Source organism: Erpetoichthys calabaricus, chromosome 2 (genome assembly GCF_900747795.2).
Source record: "Erpetoichthys calabaricus chromosome 2, fErpCal1.3, whole genome shotgun sequence".
NCBI classification, from domain to species: Eukaryota; Metazoa; Chordata; class Cladistia; order Polypteriformes; family Polypteridae; genus Erpetoichthys; species Erpetoichthys calabaricus.
The window spans coordinates 140,971,652-140,999,425 of NC_041395.2; the positions used below are offsets into that span (position 1 = coordinate 140,971,652).

The 27,774-nt window shown below is 38.3% G+C and overlaps 1 protein-coding gene across 2 annotated transcripts in view; it reads right to left on the bottom strand.

Moving 5' to 3' along the window:
- The window catches only part of si:ch211-247n2.1 (calcium-activated potassium channel subunit beta-2), a 145,082-nt gene extending 118,395 nt beyond the window's left edge, over positions 1–26,687 (bottom strand). The window contains exon 1 of one of the 2 annotated variants that reach the window (XM_051923994.1): positions 26,436–26,687. In XM_051923994.1, coding sequence (XP_051779954.1) covers positions 26,436–26,488 — 53 coding nt within the window. In that variant the 5' untranslated portion in view covers positions 26,489–26,687. Of the gene's footprint in view, positions 1–10,139; positions 11,367–26,435 lie in introns of those variants that run through there. The other variant, XM_051923995.1, reaches the window with a different exon arrangement.
- Positions 26,688–27,774: the final 1,087 nt, after the last annotated feature.

The following is a 27,774-nucleotide window of genomic DNA, read 5'->3' on the forward strand; positions in this document are numbered from 1 at the left end:
CTTCTATGCCAGATTTGAGACACAGAACAACAAACCAGCATGGAAGACCACCACCTCGCCAGACAATCAAGTTCTGTCCTTGTCTGCAGCTAGTGTGAGAAGGACTCTCACCAGGGTCAACCCACACAAAGCTGCTGGACCAAATAATATACCTGGATGTGTGCTCAGAGCTTGTGGTGACCAGCTGACTGATGTCCTAGTGGACATCTTCAACATCTCCCTGAGCCAAGCTGTTGTGCCACAATGTTTTAAAAAAACCACCATCAGACCTGTCCCAAAGACAGCCACAGCCTCGGAACTCAATGACTACCGCCCAGTGGCACTTACTCCAATTATTATGAAGTGCTTTGAGCGGTTAGTTTTGAGTCACATAAAGAACCAGCTGCCCCCCAAACTGGACCCTCTACAGTTTGCATATCAATCAAACCAATCAACTGACGATGCAATTTCAATGGCACTCCACCTGACCCTGTTAAAGGATCACCGCAATGCACATGTAAGAATGCTGTTCATTAACTTTAGCTCAGCATTCAATACTATCATCCCCAGGCAGCTGATCAGTAAGCTGGATCTGCTGAGACTTAACACCTCCACCTGCAACTGGATTCTGGACTTTCTCACTGAAAGACACCAAACAGTACAGATTGGGAATATAAGATCTAACACCATCACACTGAGCACAGGTGTCCCCCAGGGTTGTGTGCTGAGCCTGCTACTCTTCACGCTGCTGACCCATGATTGCATCTCCAACTCTGACACAAACCACATTATCAAGTTCGCCGATGATACTACAGTAGTGGGACTCCTCGAGAACGACGATGATGCGGCGTACAGAGAAGAGGTGGAACGGCTGGCACTTTGGTGCAAAGACAATAATCTGTCTCTTAATGTTCAAAAGACAAAAGAGTTGATTGTTGACTTCAGGAAGACAAAGGCTGTCCATCTCCCACTCAGCATTGATGCCGTCACAGTAGAGAGAGTGAAGAGCACCAAGTTCCTCGGTGTTCATATCTCAGAGGACCTGTCCTGGACTAAAAACACCAACTATCTTACAAAAAGAGCCCAGCAGCGTCTTTACTTCCAGCAATGACTGAAGAAAGTGAACCTCCCCAAATCCATACTTACCACCTTCTACAGAGGCACCATAGAGAGCGTCCGGACCAGCTGTATCACAATCTGGTATGGAAACTGCCCTGCCTCCGACCGCAAAGCCCTTCAGAGGATTGTGTGTACGGCTGAGTGCATCATTGGTAGCTCTCTACCCAGTCTGCAGGAGAGCTACACCTCACTCTGCTTTCATAAAGCCACTAGCATCATGGCTGACTCCCACCACCCCTCCCACCAACTGTTTACTCCTCTTCCATCTGGAAGACGACTCTGCAGCATCAGGAGCAGGTCTGCGAGATTGTGCAATAGTTTTTTTTCCCCAAGCAGTCCGGCTCCTGAACACCATGCTGCCCTCCTCCACACTGGAATCTCTACTCCACACACTCTCTGGATTACATAACACTACATAATATTGTACTTTTTTTATCATAGTTATATATATATATACAGTAATATATATATATATATATATATATATATATATATATATATATATATATATATATATATATATATATATATATATATATATATATATATATAATACAATCTTGTGTATTGCACCTTTTGACTCTGGAGGACGATATTTCGTCCCACTGTGTACTGTAAGTATATTGTTAGGATGACAATAAAGCTCTACTTGACTTGATATCTGTTTCTGTTTCAGAAGTCTACTCATTAAAAAAATAACTAAACTTCAAGGATCTAAATTTTTAATATTTTAATTTGCAAGTGTAAAACTATTCTGTTAGCATTATGGTGATATTCTAGCGTTAGTATGTGTTTTTAATCAATTTTTGTGCTAGTGATGTAGAACAAGGTGAACAATCATTCTGAAAGGAGTCTATGAATGGACTTACTATTAGGCAGTTTCTTTCCAGTCAAGTTTTGTTTCTTGAAAAGACATTGATACTCGTAATATCAATAACCAATTTTATTGCCAACCTTTTTTGTTAAAAACCTGTCTCCTTGGTGAGAGACCAACACTTTTCATTTTAAGAGTAAAGGTCTTCCATTTGTTTCAATTTTATGTGGATGGTAAGGTGGCACAGCAAGTCCCACCATTCATTACACAATTATACTTTTGCAAAGAAAGCCCTAAAGATCATGTTATTTAAGTAATGCCATTGTATCCTTTAATCTCATTATTGCAATCGTCTTCAGGTCTGTGCACAGAGGACTAGACATTTCAGATGTGCCTGAGAGTTTGGAGACACTCTTAATGCGGCTCATAGCTTATTTGGTTTCTTACATGTAAAATGTAATGAAGGGCTGCCTTCATAATCCTTTCATGCATTTTGACTTCTACAACAAATAGAAGATTGCATTCAGATCTTAGGAAGGTCATAGTGGCACAGTAATTATTGTAACCGCTTCGCAGATCCAGGGATCTGGGTTAGATTCTGGTCTGGTCAGGTATCCATGCATATATCCCATCTACCTGTGAGTGTAATCTGTGCTGGTATCCCTTCTGGGGTTGGTTCTTGCTCTTTTTGTGATGCTGTTTGCTTGGAATTCAACATGCTGAGGGCACTAAAGGAAATAGCACCATCAGAAAGGAATAAATGGATGATGATCTTAAATGTTCAGGGCAAAATTATCAACATACTACATGACTATCTATCTGAATTTATTTAATGATTTTGTCTGCACTGCTCAGGTAAAGTTGACTGTTACAGTTTCAATGCTGGATTGTGAGTGTCTAGTTTGAGTATTAAATCTTTATTATGAGTATTAAACTTTTAATTAATAAACATAAAATAGACAATATCAGCTGCAAGATATAGTCAGATTTGTAGACTTAACACATTTTTGTCAAATTTCTGTTTATGGTATTAAATCCTGTCCTAAAACAAAGATTAGAAACCTAAAGATAATGTAAGACCACAAGATGCAATCATCTACCACATGATCATATAGATCTCATTACATTTTATTAAAATGTGAAAATAAGCTTAATTAAAAATGTTTTTCACTATAGATTACAGTACAGTATATGTTGTATTAGTGACAAATGAAAGTGTGCTAGTTTTATAAAAATGTGTGAAATTTTTCTATAGAAATGTTTTCTTTTTATGATATATAAACATAGTGTTTTTATCTAAATTAATTGCTTTGGATTAGTGTGATCTTTTTCTTAATGTGATGCATGATAGCTTTGTCTGTCTGTCTGTTCCCTTTGTATGGATGAGGTTCTTATACTTTAAGCGCACATGACAATGTGAGCACTCACACACACACACACTCCCTCCATTAACTTATTCTGCATGTCTTTCTAGTGTGGATTGACAACTAGAGACCCCTGATGATGACTCTCTTGGATACAGAAAGAACATGCACACTCCACACAATACCAAGGCCAAGATTTGATTCCATATTTCATGAGCTCCAAAGCAACTGTACTAATTGCTGTGCTCCAACCTGTAAGCCATTTGTCATCCAGAAGATGACTCTTAAGAAGTTTAATTTCTATTTGTTTTAGCATTTACAAATTTAGTGTAAAGCGTCCAGTCTTATTTGAGCTGTACAGACTAGACCATGTCCTTTACCGAGCACATTCCATGAAACATTTTATCAATTTTACATAAGCCTGGGTCGGCACAGTGGTGCAGTGGTAGCACTGCTATCTCGCAGTTAGGAGACCTGGGTTCGCTTCCCGGATCCTCCCTGTGTGGAGTTTGTATGTTCTCCCCGTGTCTGCGTGGGTTTCCTCCCACAGTTCAAAGACATGCTGGTTAGGTGCACTGGCGATCCTAAATTGTCACTAGTGTGCGCTTGGTGTGTGTGTGTGTGCCCTGCGGTGGGCTGGTGCCCTGCCCGGTGTTTGTTCCTGCCTTGCGCCCTGTGTTGGCTGGGATTGGCTCCAGCAGACCCCCGTGACCCTGTGTTAGGATATAGCAGGTTGGACAATGACTGACTGAACTGACATAAGCCTGGACTCCATTTTTCTGCACGCATTATGCAATAACTGGTTAACTATTTACATTAATATGACAAAATAAAAATGGAACAAATTAAAGCTAAATGTCAGTACAGCATTTATCCTTTGCTGACAAGGTGAATTAATAGAGCTGAATAATACATTTGCAAATTAAGTATCTGTGAAATAAAGAGCACAGGATTCCATTGTGCATCATGCCTCGTCAAAAAATAATATAAATATATTTGTGTAAAATGTTACAAACAGTGTCACAATGCCGAATGTCTACAAACACAAAGGATCGCTGCTTTTAAAATGTGCATTACACAGCTGGTTCTGTAGTGCAGTCCATCACAGGATTTCAATTCAAAGCAGTCCAATTCAGTAATAAGGGATGTGGCTTTGGGAATCAATGTGCTTCATGCATTTAAAGAATGTACAACAATGCACTAGAAAACTAAGTCAGGTGCCATTTAAACAGTGGAAATATGGAATCCTGGAAACACCAGCCCTGTAAGATATCCGATATATTGTAAGCAGCCAGATTCAACAACATTCAGTTGGCTTCTCCATATTGTAATGCTTTTACAGATGTTGTTGTTTTGTTTTTTTAAGCATACACTTTGATATGCTCAGGATGGAAAGGGAAATCATTTGACCTACTCTAGGTTAGCAGAGCTATTACTTTGCATGTTATTAATGAATGTGAAAACCCTCCAATAATATTGCTAACTAGGCTTTGTTTTCCGCTTCTCTATTAATAACTGGTCAAAAGTCAATTTGTATTGCCATTGTTTGAACTAATCGTTGGGACTTTGTGTTGTTTCACTCTGTGTTTAACTTGCAGTTGCACACAGAAATACAATATAACCATTTATTAAGCTGTTATCCTATTGTAGATGTAAATGTGTGCCTGTACTTTGCAGAGGGTGTTTGATTAAAATAATTTCGGGAACCCTACAACTTTAAACTTCTGCATATCTAGCCACTGTATAAATCTATCAAATGCCACCCCTGAAAAACACTGTAGTTGGCAACAGCCGATCATAGTAGGAGGTTTAGGATTTAAAAAGGGGAAAGACTAAAGCAATCCTTACTGTTACATGGAAGCACAGACTTGTCTTTAAATGTTGGACATTTAGGTGGGAATACCGTCCTCACCCAAAATAATACTAACATACGTTCATCAAACATAGCTATGCAAAGCCTTACTTCTCCTCATAACCTTTGGTAATAAACGGCATCCTCATCCTTTTTTTATAAGAATACTGTTTAACAAATGTGCCATTTTCTACAAAGCAACAGTATATGTTGAAATAAACGAGATTTGCAAGCCCATTTTACCATGTGTTTCAGCCATATTTTGGACCTAAATACCAGCATGTTATGGTTCTTTAGCACTTCTAAGGTGGCCCATTTTTAAGTTTGAGTGAAGTCGTGTCCTGCATTCTTTCCAGGGTTTGTTCTTGTCTTGTGATTCTGAAGTGAATTATGCAGAATTGAGCAAGTTAACATTGAGTGATGGTACCAAGTGTATTTATAACCTTTTTATTCCCCATCTTTTTTTTTTTCAAATGGGAGCAGAGCAAGGAGAGCAGCTTTTGAGTCTGAGAGTTTACTGCTGAATAGAAGAGAGTATCATGCCAAAGGATGTTGGCTTGCAATATCTGGTCTGAATACAATGTGTCCATTTGTGTTTTTTGTGAAGGGTCATGTGTTTAGCCTAACTGCCTGGACAAAGAAACCTTTGAAATTGATAGTACATTTTATTTCCTTAAATTCAAACCTACTTATGCTGATTTTATGGCTGAAATATAACCTTGCAGGATGTATAGCCTCAGATTTTAATCTCTTAGGAAGTGAAAAAAATCCGACTCCCAACAGGTTAATTAAGACAAACATAAATTGAAGAATAAAGTACATCTCATTTGAAGATACTGTTTCACAATTTATGTTAAGATTTCACTTTTAAAAGCCAAATATTACTATGCATGCATGCTCCTCAGACATGCATAGTAATAATAGATACTGTATTTACTTCAGAATAGTTACAGAGAAAACAACCCCACAGATTTCAGGAATTTAAGTATAGTAAAATGTCTAGTATTTTTGTGTGTGTGTGTGTTCACCCTGGAATAGTCTGGCACCAAGTCCAGGGACTGTTCCCACCTTGTGCCTGATACTTGCTGGGATTGGCTCCAGCTTCTCCAAGACACTGCTCAGTATTTGAAAAATGGACGGTTGGAAAACCAAACATGCCAAGGGTAGCACAGAAATTTGCACTGCTACCCACCTATATAGGATTCTGGATTTGAATTCTTTAGATTGCCTGTCTCTATGGCACTTTATATGACCTCTCTGTATTTGTGTGGACGTTTTCCTTCCTCATTTCAAAGATCTGCTTTGTGGTAAATGTAGACTCTAATCTGGCACATTTTTTAAGTGTGTGTGCGTGTTATTTGTGCTTCTGGCAATGGTACTAGGCCCTGTGATACCCTATTACTGGATTAAATGGGTCTGAAAATAAGATTAGGTAGATTATCCTTTTGATCCCATGTTCTTGTAGTACACCCAAAAGACTCCTTCCAAAATATATAAAAAGATAATCATCCATACATAAAGAGATGGAAGTTAAGAAGGAACCATTTTATTATTGCCATGTATTCCCCTCTCTTCATTCACACCTGCTCAGTTAATAGTTATCATGTGATCTGGTCCATGGCCTTCAAAAATTAGAGAAAATAAGCCTTAGAAAGAAACTCACAAGAACATACGCAAATCCTACTCGCAGAACACTGAAGCATGAATTAAGCTCTTATCTAACAACAGTTTAGAGGCTGAATTGATATGGACTCAAAGGCAATGAACCAGCAGTAAGATGCCCTGTTTTGTTACCTAATAAAGGTATTTATGATAATTACCAACAAATAAAAGATTTTCCTCGAAAAAGCTGCTTTAAAGAAGTGTGGTTTAGATATTATAGTCATTCTTTTAGTGCATGCTTCATGTTCTGCATACACCTAGCCATTGAAGCTGAGAAAGAAGCTTTTGCTTTACCTTATACCTTTCAATCCTGTCTCCATCCATCCATCCATCCATTTTCCAACCCGCTGAATCCGAACACAGGGTCACGTGGGTCTGCTGGAGCCAATCCCAGCCAACACAGGGCACAAGGCAGGAACAAATCCTGGGCAGGGTGCCAACCCACTGCAGTCAATCCTGTCTCGTTCACTTAAATTTATTAGATACAGCTGAACAGCTTGGAAATATAGCATACATGGGTGAGCAAATCTATTTTAAGGAGATAAAAGTTTATCTTTGTTTTACGTTTGTTCAAAATATGTGAAGAAGCAATAAATGACATTTTAATGTGTATGTACACATAGATATAGACCAGCATGATGGCACAGAGGTAAGCACTATTTTCTCAACTCCAAAAGTTCCACATTCACATTTCAGTGCAGACAATGTATGTGTGGAGTTTGCCTGCCCTCTTATCATATGATTGGAATTTTATTCAGGAAATTTTTGCTTTTACTCTCCTCAGCCTATGGAAAATTATGTTAGATGAATTGGCACCAGTAAGTTGGCATCAAATGTCCAGGCTTGTATCAGATACTGTCAGAATGGATAAAATGAGATACATTACTTATGTAATTCAAGCCTCAAATTTAAATGAATGTGTTTCATAAAATACATATTCATGGCTTTGTAAAAAGGTAACTAGATTCATTTTCAATTCTGTCATTTGAAGTTTCAGGATATTTCTAAAGAATGACCAAATTCTCGGCAAACCCTTAAATGAGAAATCTAAACTTGGGACACAATTTGCACATAACAGATTTTAGTTTGTCATTTGTAATTCAACAAGAAATGAAGCAAAATTGAAATATCCATCAATCCATCCATCCATTTCCAACCCGCTGAATCCAAACACAGGGTCACGGGGGTCTGCTGGAGCCAATCCCAGCCAACACAGGGCACAAGGAAGGAACCAATCCCGGGCATGGTGCCAACCCACCGCAGGACACACACAAACACACCCACACACCAAGCACACACTAGGGCCAATTTAGAATCGCCAATCCACCTAACCTGCATATCTTTGGACTGTGGGAGGAAACCGGAGCGCCTGGAGGAAACCCATGCAGACACGGGGAGAACATGCAAACTCCACGCAGGGAGGACCTGGGAAGCGAACCCAGGTCCCCAGGTCTCCCAACTGCGAGGCAGCAGCCCAACATTGAAATATCATGTATGGAAATACTATGTACAACTACGCTCCCTGGTTCAGGCGCTTGTAGAACCACCTTTAGTGGACATAACTTGAAGTAATCATTTCCTGTATGAGTTTGAGTCGTGTACATCGTGTTGGAGGGATTTGTAGTCCTAGATTTGAAGGAGAATGTATACATTTTTCCAAATAAAATTTTATAAGCCAAGGAGAATTTATTTTCAGCGAACCCTGTGTTCAGATATGACATACCAGTATTCATGGTTCCTTTTAAAATTTATATGATGTCCTTAAATACTGCCTAGAGAGCTTAATTATAGAATATAGAAATGAATTATGGTCGCACTTTATTATTAGACCTGAATAAAACAGTCATTGGCAATGTCCATTTCAATTTTCAATCTCGGAAATACTGGTATTTCTCAATAATTGCTACTATAACCTTAGAGTTCTCGCCACAGGTAGCAGTTCCTAACAATTAATGCCCCTGTGGTGGTTAGCTGTGTCACATGCATGCCCTTTCCCAAGAGTATGAATAGCTGGGTTCTTGAAGACTTAAAGAGGATTAAGAAAGAAAATACAAATCCGAAGCTAATAAGTGATCACGTAAACTACTTTTCAATATTCTCTTGAGATAAAATGGCATTTCATTAGAAAAATCAAACGGCATACATACATAAAAATTCAGGGATTACTACAGTAGATGCCATCTAAATGTATATTAAATTACTTTCTTTTTATCTAAGCTTTTTTTTTTCCTTGGAGAACTAGATATCATTTAAATCCCACTGAATTTATTAGACTAAATAATTTATTCAAATACTCAAGGCAAACAGTTATATTACACTCTAAGTAGGGAGAAGCCCTGGAAGTATAAATCAAAACACAAAAACGGCAAATTATATGCCCAAGAGACCTGAAGCCAAAGTATGTGACTCCTTACATCTCTGAAATTGTTACTTTAAATATGCCAACTCTGTCATGTTAACTGCTTTGAAACAGTTGAGCCAGACATTAAACGCAAATAGATCAATTCAGTTTATAGTCATATAGCACTGTACAACAATGGTATTTATTGCTAGCCCCAGTGGCGCAGAAACATTAAAAATATATGCAGCAACAATACAGTACATGATATATAGTCAGCAAGCAGAAATTACTAAGCAAACCAATGGCAATACACAATACCATTGCATACTATATCACACATACACAACTAGCAAAGTAAATTTCACCATACAGCATGTCTGGCTGTTGCAGGTTCCATGTAAGTAGCATTTTCTTTTTCACTGATATCATCAGTTAAATTCTGACTTCAAACCATTTGTTCATCTGTCCAGTGTACCATCTAGCTGTCTAAACTGTATTGTTTGCACTTTAATGTCATTTACTCCAAAACTATGCACTAGTGATACTGCAAACTCCGAAAAGTGTGGTTTAAATGATTGCTTAAAGTCTTCATTGTTTAGTGTTTACTTCTGTAAAAAAACTCCGAGCTGAACATCATGCAACATTTATTTTTCTTGCTTCTTCAATAGCACTAACTGAAAAATTGCATTGAATTATGAGCAGCTCTCTCACCTTTTCTTTTTGTTTTATTAGCAGAAAGTTGCACTGTTTTATTAGTGACACACAACTATTACTCACCTAAAACAAATATCTAGTAATATAGTGAATTTTGTTAATGACAAATTATTTAGAAATGAATCAAATAAGCATGCAAAACAGATGGCTTCAATTATTTACAGATCTCTACCATTTTTCTTTTTTGTTTTTCTTTTCTTGATTAAGAGGAATGATGAATCTTACAATCTTCCTCTCTTCACCCTTGCAGGTCTCCCCAGCGAATATTGTTTAGGTGTAATCTCCAAATCCTACCTTTTGCGTTGTCACATGTTCCTCAGACAGAAAGCTGGCTGCTCCTCAGTCCCTGCTAAGCGCCGTGCCGGTGAAGCAGCTGTGTAACTTTGCTGTTGGCGTCCTACTGATTAAGCCTGCATCTGAGGAGGACCATTAGTGTCACAGCCTGCAAACGGCTGGCTTAAGTCTCAGTGCTCAAAATATTTCAAATAGCTTTGTCTACAGAGAGACTGACAGGCACAGTAGACACTCATGCTTAAAATTAGTTAGCTCAACACACTCAAGGAAGTGATGATGAGCGCGCAGAATGCATGAACGATAAACACTATGAAGTGAAGTGCTATTTCACGCTACTTGTTTTTATGGCTGATATCTTAAAATTTTTTCATGTGTGTTTTATCTGTTTCTCTTTATTTCATTTTCTCTCTCTCTCTTTCTCTCCCTGTCCTTCTCTGGAGCCGATCAGTTTTTAAAACACTAGGCACCCCCCCCCCCCCCCACCCCAATAAAACCTGCCTAAAATTACCCATTGCTCTGCATTGCTGAGGCAACTGGGGATTGAAGACACGTGTCAGACAAAATGACAGCTTTGTTTTTATTTATTTTGAAGCTCTTGGCTCTGAGGATGACCATGTGGAACTTTTTCTCTTGTGGGTTGGTTTAATAAAACAGTATTGTAATACATGCAAGGAGAATATGTAAAGGGCATTCAGATGTGTCAAGGAGACCGACTGACTGACTGCAGTCAATCAGTCTCTGTGCCAAACAGAAATTGTTCGCATTATTAGATTTTTCTTTTTCTTTTTTTAAATGGACGGTGGGCCAATTTCAAGGCAATGCTTATTTTTTGACAGAAGCACATCAGTGGCTTTGACTTCTTAAGTGACTTTTCTAAAAATTTGAAAGTATCCACCAATGATGCCTAATTATTCCCTTTCTTTGACTTCAGTATTTTATCAATACAATCATTTCAAGAGATGAAAATCTTCTCGCACTTTATGATGAATACATACAAAGTGGCATCAGATTCATTTGGATGCCTGACATGAAGCAGGGTGGCATGATAGTTTAGTGATGAGTGCTGCTCCATTTCGGATGAAGAAACAGTTCCCTACCTTTCACTATACATATGGAATTTGCACATTTGTGTTTGCATGGATTTTTTTTTTCCCCTAAAGATATTTTGATATTCGTCCCATGTGCTGTGTAGATGCCACGTGGGCTGGACGGGCATTCCAGCCAGGAAAGGAAATGGGAAGCAGACCCGGAAGGGAGAGCTGGACAGACAGTCCCTATAAAAAAAGATATCGCTGGAGAGTTTTTATTCCCCCAACATGCTAGATGGCAGCAGTCCTGAAGATCCACGCCCAGTAGGAAGCCAGCAGGGCATGCTGGGAAATATAGTCCTGCAGGACAGCCCTGCTGGGGTCACTGGGTGCCACGAGAGGTCGCTGCAGGGAGACCAGCTCCCTACACTGTAAAAAAATGAAATCTAATTAAGTGAAAAGTATTTATATCATGACATTAAATCTTATTTTCCTTATTCTAAGAATTATTGACACATCAAATAATCTGTATTTACGATTATTTAGCTTAATTTAAGAAATCTTGTCAAGTAAATTTTGCTTACCCCATTGGCAGATTTATTTCCTAAATAAAAGTAAAATCTCTCATTTTAAAGTTTTTTATTTTTTTGTCTAGTTTTTACATATGCATTTTTTTTGCAGTGTAGTGTGATAATGGACTTCCGTGTGACCCAGAAGTGCTTCAATCGGGGAATCACCCGGGCACTGGAAGTACTCCCGGGTCTGTAGTGAAAGGGACCGCATTCCCTTATCCAGGCGAGTTGGAGCTGGGTGGTAGAGAGGCAACACTTGACTGGAGGAGGGCAGTGCGGTGGTCAGAGTTATTGGGATGAGAAGAAAAACTTGAAGGTTGTGCTTTTTGTACTGTGTTGAAGGTATTCCTGGTTAATAAACAACCTTCATTTGAACACAGGACTGTGATTTTGTGTTCGTGTTGGGATTTGGGCTTGCTGACGCCCGGGGTTCCATCACAGCTGGTTAGGCTAAGTACTGACTGGAAATTTGTACCTTAAGAGTAAATGCAGGTATCTCTTTTGATGGATGTTCATCACATGTCAGGCTCGCTTTTCTCTTGTGCCTGATGTTGCCATGATAGGCTCCAGTTTTGTACTAACCTTAACTGAAGGACTAGGTTTAAAAATGTATAGATAATAAATGTGAACCACTTCTAATTTGGCCTTAAATGGAATATAAATATTAAAAGCGTGGTGGGCAACATGGATGTTTCTATGGGAGTATGACTGCAGTATCACTGAATTTTAGGTGTTTCTTTTTTGCTTCTAAATCATTTATACAATATATCTCTGCAATGAGAACATTTAAAGATGCCAATACTGTCCTATCTGTCGCAGTACGTGTGACTTTAAAAGGAGGTTCAAATTGAAGGGCTTCTTCAGTTAATGCATGTGACATGTCGGCTAAAGCCTGGCTTGCTGTGTGCCCTTCAGATTGTATTCTGTACAATCCTTCTTCATCCCCGTACAAGCCTTTTTGATGTGTGGGACAGCAGAACAGGATCATCTAGCCGCTAAGATCTCTTCCTTCCTGCCAAGACCATTCCTGCATTACAGTAAGATTTTTCTAAACATTTAAGGAATCGTGCAAAACTCCTGTTTAATATTACATAAATTACAACTGATCAACGTAACATTCAGAATGATACCCTGCTCTACAAGAAAATTGGTGTCCCGCAAAGCCTAGTTAATGGAGACCAAGTTTAAAACATTCCTGCATTTGTCTGTGTGTTTTGTAAAGGGCTTTGGGATGGTGCTCTTTTTGAAAGGTGCTATATGAAACCAAATTTTGATCTGATGTGAGTTGACTAGGGCCGCGTGTGCGTGTGTGTGTGTGTGTGTGTGTGTGCCTTGCAGTGGACTGGTGCCCCGTCTAGTGCAAGTTTCTGACACATTTCTTATGCAGACAAGATGTAAACCTTCACAACCGTGGAATAAGTGGGCTTCATAAATTGGGTAGGGCTTATACTGTATATTGCCGTGCACGAGTGTCATCTGGTCATCTTCTCGGCTCGTCATGGGTAAGCATCACCACTCTGGGACATGAGGGGGCTCTGTCATTGATGGTATTTTTTTTTTCCAACCACACAGCCCTGAGAAACCACCCAATGAGGGCATCTGACTCCACCCCTTCCAGTCCAGGAACTATGAAGCAGAGATGCTCCCAGAAGGGATTGTCTCATTGCAGGCCAGAGCTCCAACCTAACCCTGTGACTTGATTTTTCTCTGCACTGATTAGGTGTTACTTAACAATAGATGGCTGTACCTTATTGAGCACCATATACCTGTTTAGTTTGGTGGATGTTTAGTTATTCAAAGGGGCAACCTGGTTAGCGCCCCAACATTTGTTTGGTGGACGTGTTCTTTTGATAAATAACAATATAAAACATATATGTGTGATATTAATATATTTATGTGAAACCAGTGGAAATTAAGGGGAAGAACATTTAAGACTGAAATCACAAAGCACTTCTCTATGCAATGAGTTGTGGTAATCTGGAACAATCTGCTGAGATATGTAGTTGAAGAAGAAACCCTGAGAACCTTCAAGATGTTCCAGGATGAGATATTGGGACAGTTTAGCTATTAGCTAAGCAAACAAGCTTGATGGACTGAATGGTCTCCTCTCATGTGTCTAATTTTGTTGTGTATAATAAAGACATGAGTGTAAAAATATACTTATAGTAACTGTGCTGGACATGTAAGCCTATTTTGCCACAGTAGCATTGGAGAAACTACTTGTGAGTGAGAGCTCTTCAACTTAAATGGGAATTGGGAGTTATGTGTCTGACAGACCATTTACTTGGACAACTTTTACTTATAAATGGTGAATGAAATTGGGCAGAGATTACTTCCCTCTATCATCTTTTTATTTTTGGAACTTTATCTGAAGATTATAATCGAAAAGAGTAGCAGTTGGACAGATGAAAAACTCGGTGTGCCAGTATGGCAGAGCTGTAGCAAAAGGCTTTTAAAGCAAAATATGGGAAGATTTAATAAAGTGGAGAAACGAGTAAAAGAAAAGTGGAGTGACTTTAGCAGCCTGTGTCTGGCCATTATATTTTATGTAAAAATACACACGTTTATACATTTTATATTATATATTCTAGAGTACTCTTACCAGAAGATAACATAACTTCTTTTTGTGTCACCGTACATGCAAGTCGCTAAGAACGCAGAGTTATAACCAGTTAGGCGACCATCCAGATGTAACAATGCGGGAATACTTACTTAGACTGACCATATCAGAGAAGGCCTGACAATTTAGGTGTGGCATGCAAAGAATAGTCATCTCCTTTCCTTACTTTTTCCTTTGATGATTAGCTTTCATTGTAGATGGGCTTGTTTTACTTGAATAAATCATTTTTACTTGTTTCTGTTTTGAGCCAAGACATCCTTAACAGTATTAGTCTGTAGCTCTTTATCTATTCTATAAAGTCTTCCCGGAAGAAGCATTCTGACTTGGTCAAAGCAATAAATCTCTAAAGTTACTTATATCTAAAATGGATAGTACAGACACCCACCCAACCAGCTTAATCCAGTTCAGTATTGTGGGAGGAGGCTCTTTTCCCAGCATCACTGGATTCAAATGAAGAAGGAACTGGGGATGCTATGTTAAATAACGCTATATCCTTTCAGAGTTTAATTCTTTAAGAACATTTACTTAAAGGTGCATCTTTTTAGGCACAGTGGTTGATGCAATTGCCTCGCAGCTATTCTAGTTCAATACCTGGCCTGCTCACTACCTGCGTGGAGTTTGCATATTGTTCACGTGGGGTTCCTCCAGATACTCCAATTTTCTTGAAGTGCAAGGAGTATGATTAGTGACTCTGAATTGACATGGGTGTAATTGTGGGTGAGACTGTATCCCTTTCAGAACTTACTCCAGCCCTGCACTCTGTGGTCTTTTGCTATGACCTTGAAATGGAAATAGTGGTTTGGAGAATGGATGGCTGATTGGACACTGAAGCTTAATCACCATAATTAGAAAAGAAAGTTCACAAGCATTACGGATACAATTGAAACTTGAGTAGAATTATGTTTTCAAAAAAGAAACAAGTGGTTTTGATTCTAGATGTTGACTATCTTATGAGTCAATGACAAATTCCAAGCCGCTGTAACAATTTTACATGCATTTTTTTTTTCCTTGCTTTTTTTTTTCCCTCAGGGCAGAAGATGCTAATGAGATGGCATAACATGCTGTCTGTCTGGGAAATGGAGGATAATTACATCTTTTGTAGAGTAAAGGCTTCAGTTCCTCCCATAAATCTTAACGGGCTGAAATGCTTAGTGGCGTACATTGTATATAATAAGTCACATCTGCACTGAGGTTTAGAAACAAGAGGATTATTGTTTTATATTTTTTATTTACCTATTTTTATATTTATTTGCCTCATCTATTTATTGCTCCATTTCTGATCTCCCCCTTTTGTTAATTTTGTGCTGCATTCATTGCATAAGTATGCACATTTTATGAACTTGCTTACTATACCACAAAAAGATTAATGAGTGCTTATTTTACTGTAGTATGCATTTGTTCTTGAATATTTAAAAAATACCAACACAGCATATTGGTGGTTTTGTAAGTAGTTTTTTTTTCCACTGTATATGATAGTCCTTATTGTACAGTGTTTTCTTTTTTAGATAGCAGAGTGGTTAATGCTGCTCACTGTTGGTTTCATTTGATTCCCGGCTTGGTAACTGGCTGTGTAGAGCTGCATATTCTCCTCACCACTCCATGGTTTTAACTCCAATATTCCAAAAGTATGTGTAAAGTAATGTGGTAGACAGTATAACAGTGGCGATATTCCAATAATTAACAGCATTTTGGAGAAATTAAGTAAATAGAATTAACTAGCTTTGTTGGACTGAATGACCTGTTCCTACTGTAACTGTTCTAATGCTGGGTCAATTGGTAACTCTATACCGGGGTCCCCACCTCCAGTCCTGGAGGGCCACAGTGGCTGCAGGTTTTCATTCTAACCCTTCTCTTAGTTAGTGACTTGTTTTTGCTGCTATTTAACTAGAATTAATTTTAATTGACTTGCTCTTGAAGATTCAGACCCCTTAATTGTTTTTTCCTTAATTAGCTGCCAAACAATGAGATACAAAATGAGCCAAAACATGACCAGCAAACTGTGTCCATCATACAATATCTGAAAATGAAGAAAGATGAAAGTCTCGGGAAAGTTTCTGTTCAGGTTCCCAAACCTTTTTAACAGTGCTATTAGAAAAGAGAAAATCTATAATTTCAGACATGTATGCTTTTGCACAATGAGAGCAGCAACAAGCCATGGAATTAAAGAACGAGTTTAATTAACAATGAGAATCAATGCCTAATTAAGCAACTGGTTGGAGTGAAATTGGTTGGAGTTTGAGGCCCTGAATTAGTTGGTCTTCTGTTGACTCACTCTGTTTGGGTGCCATTTAAGGAAAGAAATGAAGCAATTTAGAGGAATGATGAAGAAATGCAGGGGAACAAAAAAAAAAAGTCAATTAAAATTAATTCAAAAGATGTTAATTAGCAGCAAAAACAGGTCACTACTTTAAGAAAAGGGTTACAATGAAAACCTGCAGCCACTGCGGCCCTCCAGGACTGGAGTTGGGGACTCCTGCTCTATACTGTCACAGCATGAGCATGCCTGATGATGGTGCCATGTTGAAGTTGAACCTTAACCTTTTTAAATCTGCATCACCAAAAAATTTAAAGTACTAGCTCCACTATCAAAACTTTACAAATCGGGTATACAAGACTCAAAAAATAGGTCACATTATATGCTATTGTGTATATACTTTTAATTGACTGGCTCACCCAGCAGATAAAAATGAACCTTGGGGATCATGTCTAATGTCATGAATAAAGAATCTCATAAAAGACTAACAATGACAGAGGAATACTGAATGGACATCTCCAGTAACTGACCCATGATATGGAGAACTACCTCTCCATTATTAAAGGCAAGACCAGGTATCCCATGATTTTGTTAATCTTTCTGATGCAACTGGTGGTGAATGATCAACTTACATTTATGTCAGTGGACAGGGGCAACCATAAACAAGATTCACAAGCAGTTCCCCTAGGGCTAGGTCTGGTTCGTTCAGTGAAGATGTTCATCTTCTAGAGCCAATATTCTAAGATGGGCCATCAGTGCTTGGAAGGTTGCTGACTCATTCCATGGCACGTTTTATGAGGACTATGACTTGTGGACACCCAGCAAAGAAGTGCTGCGAGTCTGAAAGGGTCAGGCAAACAGAACTCCTCAGATGCTCCCTGCCCAATTAATATTTTAAGAGTGAAGGTCACTGGTGTCTGAGAGCCACTGGCTTTTAGGGATGACCCCTGACCCTGGAGACAGCAAGCTGTTCTCATTTGAGTCTCTGATCCTTTCTCTGTATAGACATTCCTATCAGTGGATATATTTTTAAATCTGTATTGTGGCTAAATGAAAACACTTATGCTGGGTCCAGTGCAATACCAAGGAGTAATACTTTTGCATACTAGAACTGGGCACAAAGCAACAACCACTACTCGATTGAACACCGGCCAATCTCGATCACACTCGCTCATAATCAAATTAAAGGAGAGAATTAACATAATCTATGAACATGGAGAGTTTCAGATGGTGGCCAACAGAGCTAAGATGTTGGAAATCCATCAGAGGCGCAATTCACTGGGATTCCCTGATACATTAATGCAAATATTGTAAAGTCACCTTTGGTCTTCCTTTTGATTTTGCTTGTGATATTCTTTAAATAAGAAACTACATTTTATTCAAGTCAAACATCTTTAAAAAAATGTTCTGAGAGCTGCATTTCCCTAAGGAACACTGTCACATATTTGGAAAAATCTGAAATATAAGTTGATCAATCCTGTTTATTTATTTTTTGTCCTTGAAATGTCTGTTTTTCTACAGTACATTAAATTCCATCATGCCAAGAACAGTAATAAAGACAAAAGCTCAAACTGCTTTCTAATAGTGTGTTCAATTATTCAGGTTGTGTACTCAGTGATTAACTGTTATTGATAAATAATTAAGATTTAAAAAATAACCTAATCATACAATATGCTCAGTTCTAAATATAGAAAAGCAATTAATGGCAACCTGTGTGATTTAGAGAAGCTGTGCTCGGGGGTCTGAGAAAAGACTGAATGAATGAGACAGGAAAAATGAGAAGGAAAAAAGTGCCAGAATAAAAGAGAACCAGGGGGCATAAACTGCACTAACTGCATTGAAAGGAATGATGTTTTGTTGTATTAATGGTGAAAGTATTTTTATGGAGGGTGGCAATATGCCACAGTGAGTAATATGGATACCTCAAATATCCGGAATCCAAGGCTTTTCTACCTTTCTTCTAAAGGTACTCTAGCTTTCCTCTCTCGTCTACAAAGATGGGATGCTTGGGTAAAGTTGTAAATCCCAATTAGCCCCTGTGTGATTGTCAGTGTGTTTGTGTGTGAGTAAGGAGAAAGTAGAATGCAAATGGTGTTATTTTATTTATTAAAAGGGCTATTTTCTGCTTTGTTTCCAGCACTGCTAGGATAGGTTCTGGTTCTTCTGTGACCCTGAATTGGATCAAGTGGGTTTGAGAATGTTATGTCTTTTTACTTCACTTTTTACAGTAGGCTGTATCAAAATGAAAAATACAAAACTTAATTCTATAATTGGTTCAATTCCCAATTCCACTTTTTCAAGTACACGGTCTTAGGGAGTCTGAGTCTGATTATTATACAGAAAGAACAAACCTGCCTTTTATACAAAGGTATGCTGGTTGTTCCTTGTATCTTTTAAATTAAACCGATTTAGAAGAGTTGAAGCTTTGACTTAGATACTGGATGAAGAAATGACTGGACTGAAATATTTCTTTGCAATATTGATAATTGCAGATCCAGGGGCCCAAAAACGTGGCAACCTGGTATTATGCATCTATTAATTCTTCTTCTTCTTCTTTTGGCTGCTCCCGTTAAGGGTTGCCACAGCGGATCATCTTCTTCCATATCTTATTATGCATCTATTAATCATTTTACTAATAGGTAGGATACTCCATTACGGCAAGAAATGACAAACGCTCAAGGTGTTCCACTTTATATGAATTCATAATAAAATGTGTCATTCTGAGGTGAATGCATTTGGCCTCATTTGGGGCCTCAGGTATAAACAGTGCATACGCACAAAAATGTTGCGTGTGCCCATTTCCATGCTCGCATCGCAATGTATAAAAACTAAACTTGGCATAAAGCCACACATTCTTGTGGCTGCACCCTCCCTTGTGTACGCAAGTTTTTGGCTCAGTTTTGTAAACTGGTGGCACCCAGCTTCAAAGCAGTGCTACTGTTCATGTGTGGGTTTTCTTTATTTTTTACATTCACATCCCTGACACAGCTTTATCAAATACACTGAAATTAACCGCATATTGTTTATTAGTTTAAGGCATCTGATTGTAATCAACCTGTAACAATAACATGGTCCACAGAATGGCCAAACTATTCCAAATACCATAGCTGGTTTAGTGTTTTTACTCTTGGTGCACCACTCAGACTATTTTAACCCAGTGTATCTGAGTGTGGAATCACAGCTGTACAGCAGCTGATCGGAAAGAGAATTATCGGGATACAGCATCTAGAATGCACTGCCTCAGCCATGCGAACAGTCTATTTGAACTGTTCCCATAAGGCAAACGCTTCAGAGCCTTTCCTATAGGGACCATGTGGTTCAGAAACAGTTTAATCCCAAGAGCTCTAAACACACTCAATCATTCCATCAAGAGCTCCTGGTAGAACTGTTTGTACTTATAAGTACAATTACCTCACTGTAAACGTGCACTACAGTTGTAATATTGCACAACCTGAGCCACCTTATGAACCATTTCACTGTCTGCATTATATGTACATGTATATTGTATATGTTTTCATTGTTTTTTATTGTATTATTATTATTATTATGATTACTGTTATTTCATCATTTTATAGGAAAATAGGTTTATGAAGGATCTGCATATTGAATCTCATTGCAACATACATTAACAATAAAGGAATTCAATTCAATAGAAGAGAGTGCGTATTTACTAATGATGAAGACTGGCTTCTAAGCCGATTTAGATTTCCAAGTGCTATGTTCTTGGAGCTCTTGATATCATTTTTAAGATGATATGCAGTACGTATATTACATTATAAAGATACAGTTTTAACTTCATTAAAATAATGTTTATTGTTAGTAATTAAACGTGTGTGCACGGTGGCACAGTGGTAGCTATTAGCTGGTGCCCCATTCAGGGATTGTTCCTGCCTCGTGCTGTATGCTTGCGGGGACTGGCACGACCCTGGATGGTTAGATGGACGGAATAATTAAACATGTTCCTTGAAAGTTATGAAGAATTGGTGTTTTAAGCTTACAGATAGTTTTACATTTACTAAAGAACTTATTGTGTGGCGATTTGTTACTCAGAGAAAGAAAAGGAAGGACAGGAATAGGGGTTAGTAGGTTTGAAAGAGGTATTACTGTTGCAATAAATTATTTCATTGAGGCGCAGCAAGCATCTTGCGTGAGGCAGGAACAATCTCTGGATGGGGCACCAGGTTGTCGCTACCACTGCGCTACTATGCCCCCATGTTTAATACATGATATTATTTTCATGATGATAGGAATTAAAACAAGTATACATCTTAGTATTTAAATTGTTCAGAGAGCTGTAATATCATGAATGGAATGTATTTTGTGTCCTGTCGGCATAAGAGAAAGCCCTTTAAGAAGCACGTAGTGATTCACTCACATAGAGCACATAGAAGAATACATAGCATATGAAACATTTAACGTGCTACTTTAGTTATGATGGGATTTGAGAAACTAGTAAATTGAACAATATTAAGATAAAGTTTATAACATTCTATTTTATTGACAAAATAAACTACGTGATTAATGTGGAAATTTCAAGATCAAAGTTGACATTTTGATATGTTTTTCCCACTATGTCCCCATTTAATTTTTCTTTTCTCTGTACCCTAATAAGCTTCTATATGGCACTCAGACAGTGGGTTACGACACTCCTTTTCATGGCAACTTTGATATCTGACCACTTCTTTTTTTTTTTTTTTTTTTATGTTAGGCACTGTGCGATTCTGAACTTGAACTTTCGAGTTTCTCCTTCACTCTCTGTCACTCTGTCAACTTCATTTTGTTGTTTTATACCACTGCTTAAACCAACAAATAGTACATTTTTCCTTGCATCTACTTGGTATTCGCTGAAATTTGTGTTTGTTGTCCGTGCTCTTGTCATGGTCTTTTCACATAACTCAAAACATAAGGGGCTATTTATATTGATTTTCATATTCAAAGAGGGGTAATTCTGGGAGGAGTCGGGGCGGGGCGGCAGACGCATGCACGTGCATTACATTTCATGCTGACCGGGATTTATGTTGTGGAAGAATGTGGAAGTTGATGTACACACAGATTTATGCATCTGGATTTTTTTGTGCGTATGCAAATTTCTGTTTTTGTCTGTATGCAACGTTTTAGTGTGAATTCTACACATGGAGTTTATACATGAGGCCCCTGTGTGAATAAATCTTTAAACAATAGCCTTAATGTGGAGAAGATGTTTCTGGAAAAGATCAGAAAAAACATTTAACATGGGTTAGACTACATGACATGTTCTTTTCTAAGCAATCTTATCAATCCCAACTTCCTTAACTTTTACAAAATACAGATTAAGATCTGACAATATTCAAAGTTGTACTATCTATTTCAGTACTTTGAATTAGTTACCAAGTATTCATGGTTGTTTATATAAAGAATTTCTAATGTTTATAGTCGGCATTTCCATCATGTTGCAAAGTGTTTAAATATAAATGGACAAACTGGTGATTTTGATATACCGTAGCTGTAATCATGTTTCTTGCCATGCAATTTGACACATCATCAGTGACATAACTTGGGGTCACTAGGTGTTTCAGGTATTTCCACATCATTAACGAAGGCGACCCAGCCAGGCATAGTCACGATCTGACTTGCGTCTGAGTAGCTCTCTGCCACAGGCACTCTTTTTGATCCACAGCCATTCTGAGGCTCATTCAGTGGCCTCTTTGTTTTTCCTAAAAGCTTTATTCTTGCAAGCTCCAGAAATGCCCATTCGGTTGTAGGCTTGAAAGAGTAATTTATGCAAAAAAAAAAAAAAAAATGGATGTCTGAGTTCTTGGATCTTGAGAAGTTGCTTTCCCAATATGTCTAGATTTACTTTTGCATTTTATATGTTCACTTGTGTTGTTGCCCTTTAGTAAATCTCTTACTTCTAACACACAACTGTCTATGCTGCTTGATAAAGCATGATGTCTGAAACTGATATTGAAATGTGGTTAACCTAATCAACAAAATGAATAATCTTTAAATAAAGACCATTCTTGTTTCATAGACACATCACAGACCTCTGCCCCTCCCTCTAGTATTTCAGCCAATCAATGTTAATCGTACAGCTGGTACATGCAGCTTTATGGAATAAACAGTTAGACCTCAGCCATACAAATTTACACCTACAAGCTCTCTACCATTTAAATGGCAAACTTGGTTAGGTTTCAAGTCTAGCATCTTAATGTAAAAAGTAGTGCTTAATTTGTAAGTAAGTGCATCCGGAAAGTATTCACAGCACATCACTTTTTCCACATTTTGTTATGTTACAGCCTTATTCCAAAATGGATTAAATTCATTTTTTTCCTCAGAATTCTACACACAACACCCCATAATGACAACATGAAAAAAGTTTACTTGAGGTTTTTACAAATTTATGAAAAATAAAAAAATTAAGAAAGCACATGTACATAAGTATTCACAGCCTTTGCCATGAAGCTCAAAATTGAGCTCAGGTGCATCCTGTCTCCCCTGATCATCCTTGAGATGTTTCTGCAGCTTAATTGGAGTCCACCTGTGGTAAATTCAGTTGATTGGACATGATTTGGAAAGGCACACACCTGTCTATAAGGTCCCACAGTTGACAGTTCATGTCAGAGCACAAACCAAACATAAAGTCAAAGGAATTGTCTGTAGACCTCTGAGACAGGATTGTCTCGAGGCACAAATCTGGGGAAGGTTACAGAAATATTTCTTTTGCTTTGAAGGTCCCAATGAGCACAGTGGCCTCCATCATCCATAAGTGGAAGAAGTTCGAAACCACCAGGACTCTTTCTAGAGCTGGTCGGACATCTAAACTGAGCGATTGGGGGAGAAGGGCCTTAGTCAGGGAGGTGACCAAGAACCTGATGGTCATTCTGTCAGAGCTCCAGAGGTCTTCTGTGGAGAGAGCAGAACCTTTCAGAAGGACAACCATCTCTGCAGCAGTCCACCAATCAGGCTTGTATGGTAGAGTGGCCAGACGGAAGCCACTCCTTGGTAAAAGGCACATGGCAGCCTGCCTGGAGTTTGCCAAAAGGCACCTGAAGGACTCTCAGACCATGAGAAAGAAAATTCTCTGGTCTGATGAGACAAAGATTGAACTCTTTGGTGTGAATGCCAGGCATCACGTTTGGAGGAAACCAGGCACCGCTCATCACCAGGCCAATACCATCCCTACACTGAAGCATGGTGGTGGCAGAAACATGCTGTGGGGATGTTTTTCAGCGGCAGGAACTGGGAGACTAGTCAGGATAAAGGGAAAGATGATTGCAGCAATGTACAGATACATCCTGGTGAAAACCTGCTCCAGAGCACTCTTGACCTCAGACGGGGGCGACAGTTCATCTTTCAGCAGGACGACGACCCACAAACAGCAACTGAAAGCCGCTGCAGTAAAGGCCTGGCACAGCATTAAAAAGAACGAAACCCAGCATCTGGTGATGTCCATGAGTTCAAGACTTCAGGCTGTCATTGCCAGCAAAGGGTTTTCAACCAAGTATTAGAAATTAACCTTTTATTTCCAGTTATTTAATTTGTCCAATTACTTTTGAGCCGCTGAAATGAAGGGATTGTGTTAAAAAAATGCTTTAGTTGCCTCACATTTTTATGCAATCGTTTTGTTCACCCCACTGAATTAAAGCTGAAAGTCTGCACTTTAACTGCATCGGAGTTGTTTCATTTAAAATTCATTGTGGTAATGTACAGAACCAAAAATAGAAAAAAGTTGTCTCTGTCCAAATATTTATGGACCTAACTGTATATACTGGTCAAAATTATCACATTATTTGGCTCTTTTACATTGGGCTGGTATGTCTTGTGTATCAACAAAAGCTAGGTGGTCATTTTATCTTCTCCATTGATAAAGTGAATTTAAATTAGGGTTAAGAAACATTCAAAATAGTTATGCAAAAAAAAAAGCCTATGTCAGTATGGCTGGTTTTCTAAGATTTTTTTTTTTAAATGAGTGCTTATTTAACAGTAACAAAAATAAGATTACGCCCACTTCTGACAAATTGAGGCCCACTCTTCTATGAAATCCTGGCATCCCTTCTGATTCAGACACTTAGCACTGGGCTAATTGTTGTCCTTTTGAGGCAGGCGAGAACAACAGATTCTCTCAAACTACTAAAGATCTCAGTGAAGACATCAGCTAATTGGTTGTGTAGAAGGCATAAAGCTCATCAGGAAGAGAAAAAGTGTATGACATTTTACTAGATTTTATTGTTTATTCCATAAACCTCTCTAATCATTGCCAAAGCTTGTCCATATTGTTCTAACTGTTAAATTCCACTTGCACCCAGACACATACATATAGACATCACTCCAGAAGTGGTCAATTCGTGTTCGGGAATAGCTAAAATGCATAAAATGTTTGAAAACTCAATTTCTAAATGTTTATCCCATAACAATACAAAATAAAATCTGTAGACATCTATGTATAAGTTAGTAAGCATATATATTCATGATGTCCTACTGTGTGTGTGTTTCATGAATTTTTCTGGAAAGTAGAAATATGACTTTGATATTTTTGTGCATTAATATTATTGCTATTGTTATTTTTTTGTCATTTCAACATCTTTCTCTTTACCAGTATGTTTGTGATTGACATCATTTAGTGGTTGTATTTATGGCCATGGTCATATTGCTTATGGTAACAATATCTATTGCTGGTTGTGTGGGCGTGGCTTATGAAGCCACCAGTAGTTGACGTTTAACTTTTCGGATAATTTTAAAAACCGTCTATGATGGTGCTCTCTCTTCTATTTTATTCAGTATATCGATCTTTAGTTATTTTAGACCTTCGATTTTTGTTGACCTTCGATTTTTGCTTATTGTTTAGTTTTACTAACTCTCTGTAAAGCAAAATATTCTGGAGCAGTTTTGCTCGTAACAAATACTTTTTATGCCTATTGCAATATTAATGACTGTACAAAATTTTTAATTTAGATTGAATGATCTGTTTTTGAGCTGTATCTGCCTGTTTGCATCGCCTCACACACAGACATCACTCCAAAAGTGGCCAAATCGCCTACATAAAAATATTAATACTCAGACAAGCTGAAGTGAAAACTTTGACAGATACTGTATGTCACCTATAAATTATATAATATATATACCCATGCTTTAGAGGTGTATATTGTACAGCATGCCTTAAAAAAGTAAGCTGGAGTAAATATATTAGTCAATGGAACAAATCTATATTTTTACAGTCCTTTTCATAGTGCAACCCATATAATAATCTAAAAACATTAAAAACTACAAAATAACAAAGCATTGCATTTAAAGCATCCTAAAGCTTGCTTTCCACATCTTTCCAAGTGGCATATAGAAGACCATCTTCTTATTCCCTACACAGCTTTCTCTTTGGCCTTCAGCCGGATACATTGCATTGTTGTGTGCAAAGACGTGCTTGCTGATGCCGAGAACACGGAGCACAAATCCGCTTATTCATTAGAGTGGACACTCCAGGACAGACACCATAATCCACAATGCTACAAAGCAAAATACCCTGATGTTGCAGCGCCTCACAGAGCTGTTTTATACAATAAACATTAGACCAGATGACCTTTTCTAACTTTTTTTTGTTTAGTGGCAAAACTTTTTTTTTTCCCAGTATTCTACACCTTAAAATTTGCAAACCAAAATACTGGAAAAAAATTCTGCTGCTAATGTAGGTTAGTGCCTGTTAACACATACCCTTTAGTGACACGTTTCCATTCTCAAGCAATCAAACAAAACTCCTGGGTGGCAACGGCAAATCTAGAGAATAACAACTAACTGCCAGTCAATCACTAAACCACAAAGTGAACCGAAACCTAGAAAACAAATGGCACTTACCTCCTTTCATTTTTGGGACGTTTAAAACCAAACTTGGCCTTTTCTTGTTGCATTGTGGATTTTTTTTTTTTTTTTTTTGAGGTTTTATTTCTCACTTGAAAAATACCAGACGGAAGGAAAGGGAAGGCAGAAAGGCTTATTTATCTCAGCAGGGTTGCTACAGGAAGGGTTCCGTCAACACACAATTTACCAGCTGGGTTTCCTACCAAACCTTTCACTAGCATAAAGACCAAACACCCCCACCCCCATGATACTGCATTAACACTGGGCCTCTCTCTCTCTCTCTGTCTCTGTATGATGTATCTGGCCCTTTTTTGAAAAAAGGCGGTAGGTGTTTTTGAAATGAATACATACCAGACATACTCATTATGTTAAAAAATTAAATATCTGGTCTCTCTCTCTCTCTCTCTCTCTGTGATTTTCTTTTCATCTCTTCAGCTTGATGGCTAAATTGTATAATGAATTAACGTAATATCCATCCATCCATTTCCTGAGTTTATATTGCCCAGTTGGGTCAAAACGTGAACCAACTCTGACTGTGATGCTAAACACATGACAGGATATATGGGTGGGCATATTGGGTGGTTGCACCGATTCGTGGTAATATCATGCACATCTACGTCTGTGGGGTTCTGGCCCAGAAGTTGTAGTTCTTCCCAAGTTGGCATAGATTTTTCCATGAAATACAGTACCTCCCCAAGACATGCAGAATAGGTTAACTGGTGACTCTAATTTGTCCCCAAGGGTACTGCTGCAAGTCTGTCCTGTTTTACATAGGTGCCCTCTTCAAGGCTGGTTCCTGCTTTGTGCCAAGCAGGTTCACTATAGACATTGTCTTCCTGTAACTCTAAACTGGGCAAGTGTGAAAGACGATGGCTGAACTTGGGTGATAGTGGCATAGTCTTTCATACTGCTGCTACACTGTTTTAAGGAGCTAAATATCTAGATCACTGGGAATACGCTATACATTCCCTCTCCACATGGCTGTCTGTACTTTCTTTGTGTACTCCGGACTGCTCCCACATCCCAAAGACTGGCAGTCTTAAATGACTACTCCTGTGTAACTGAGTGTGAATGTGCCCTTCCATGTACTTGTGTGTAAATACTGCTGCTAATCCCCCAGAACCCTGAACTGGATTAAGTGGGTTTGATAATCCGGGGATGGGTAATTTTAAGAACCAATTTACTGATTCAATTCAAACTTCCACTGCAGGCAGCTATCCTATTCAGGTCTATTTGGTACAAATCATATTATGTTTATTTATCTAAGTGACTTGGATGTAAGGTAAAACCTGAATTAAAAAATAAGGTTTTCTACACCCCATATACAATGGCTCTC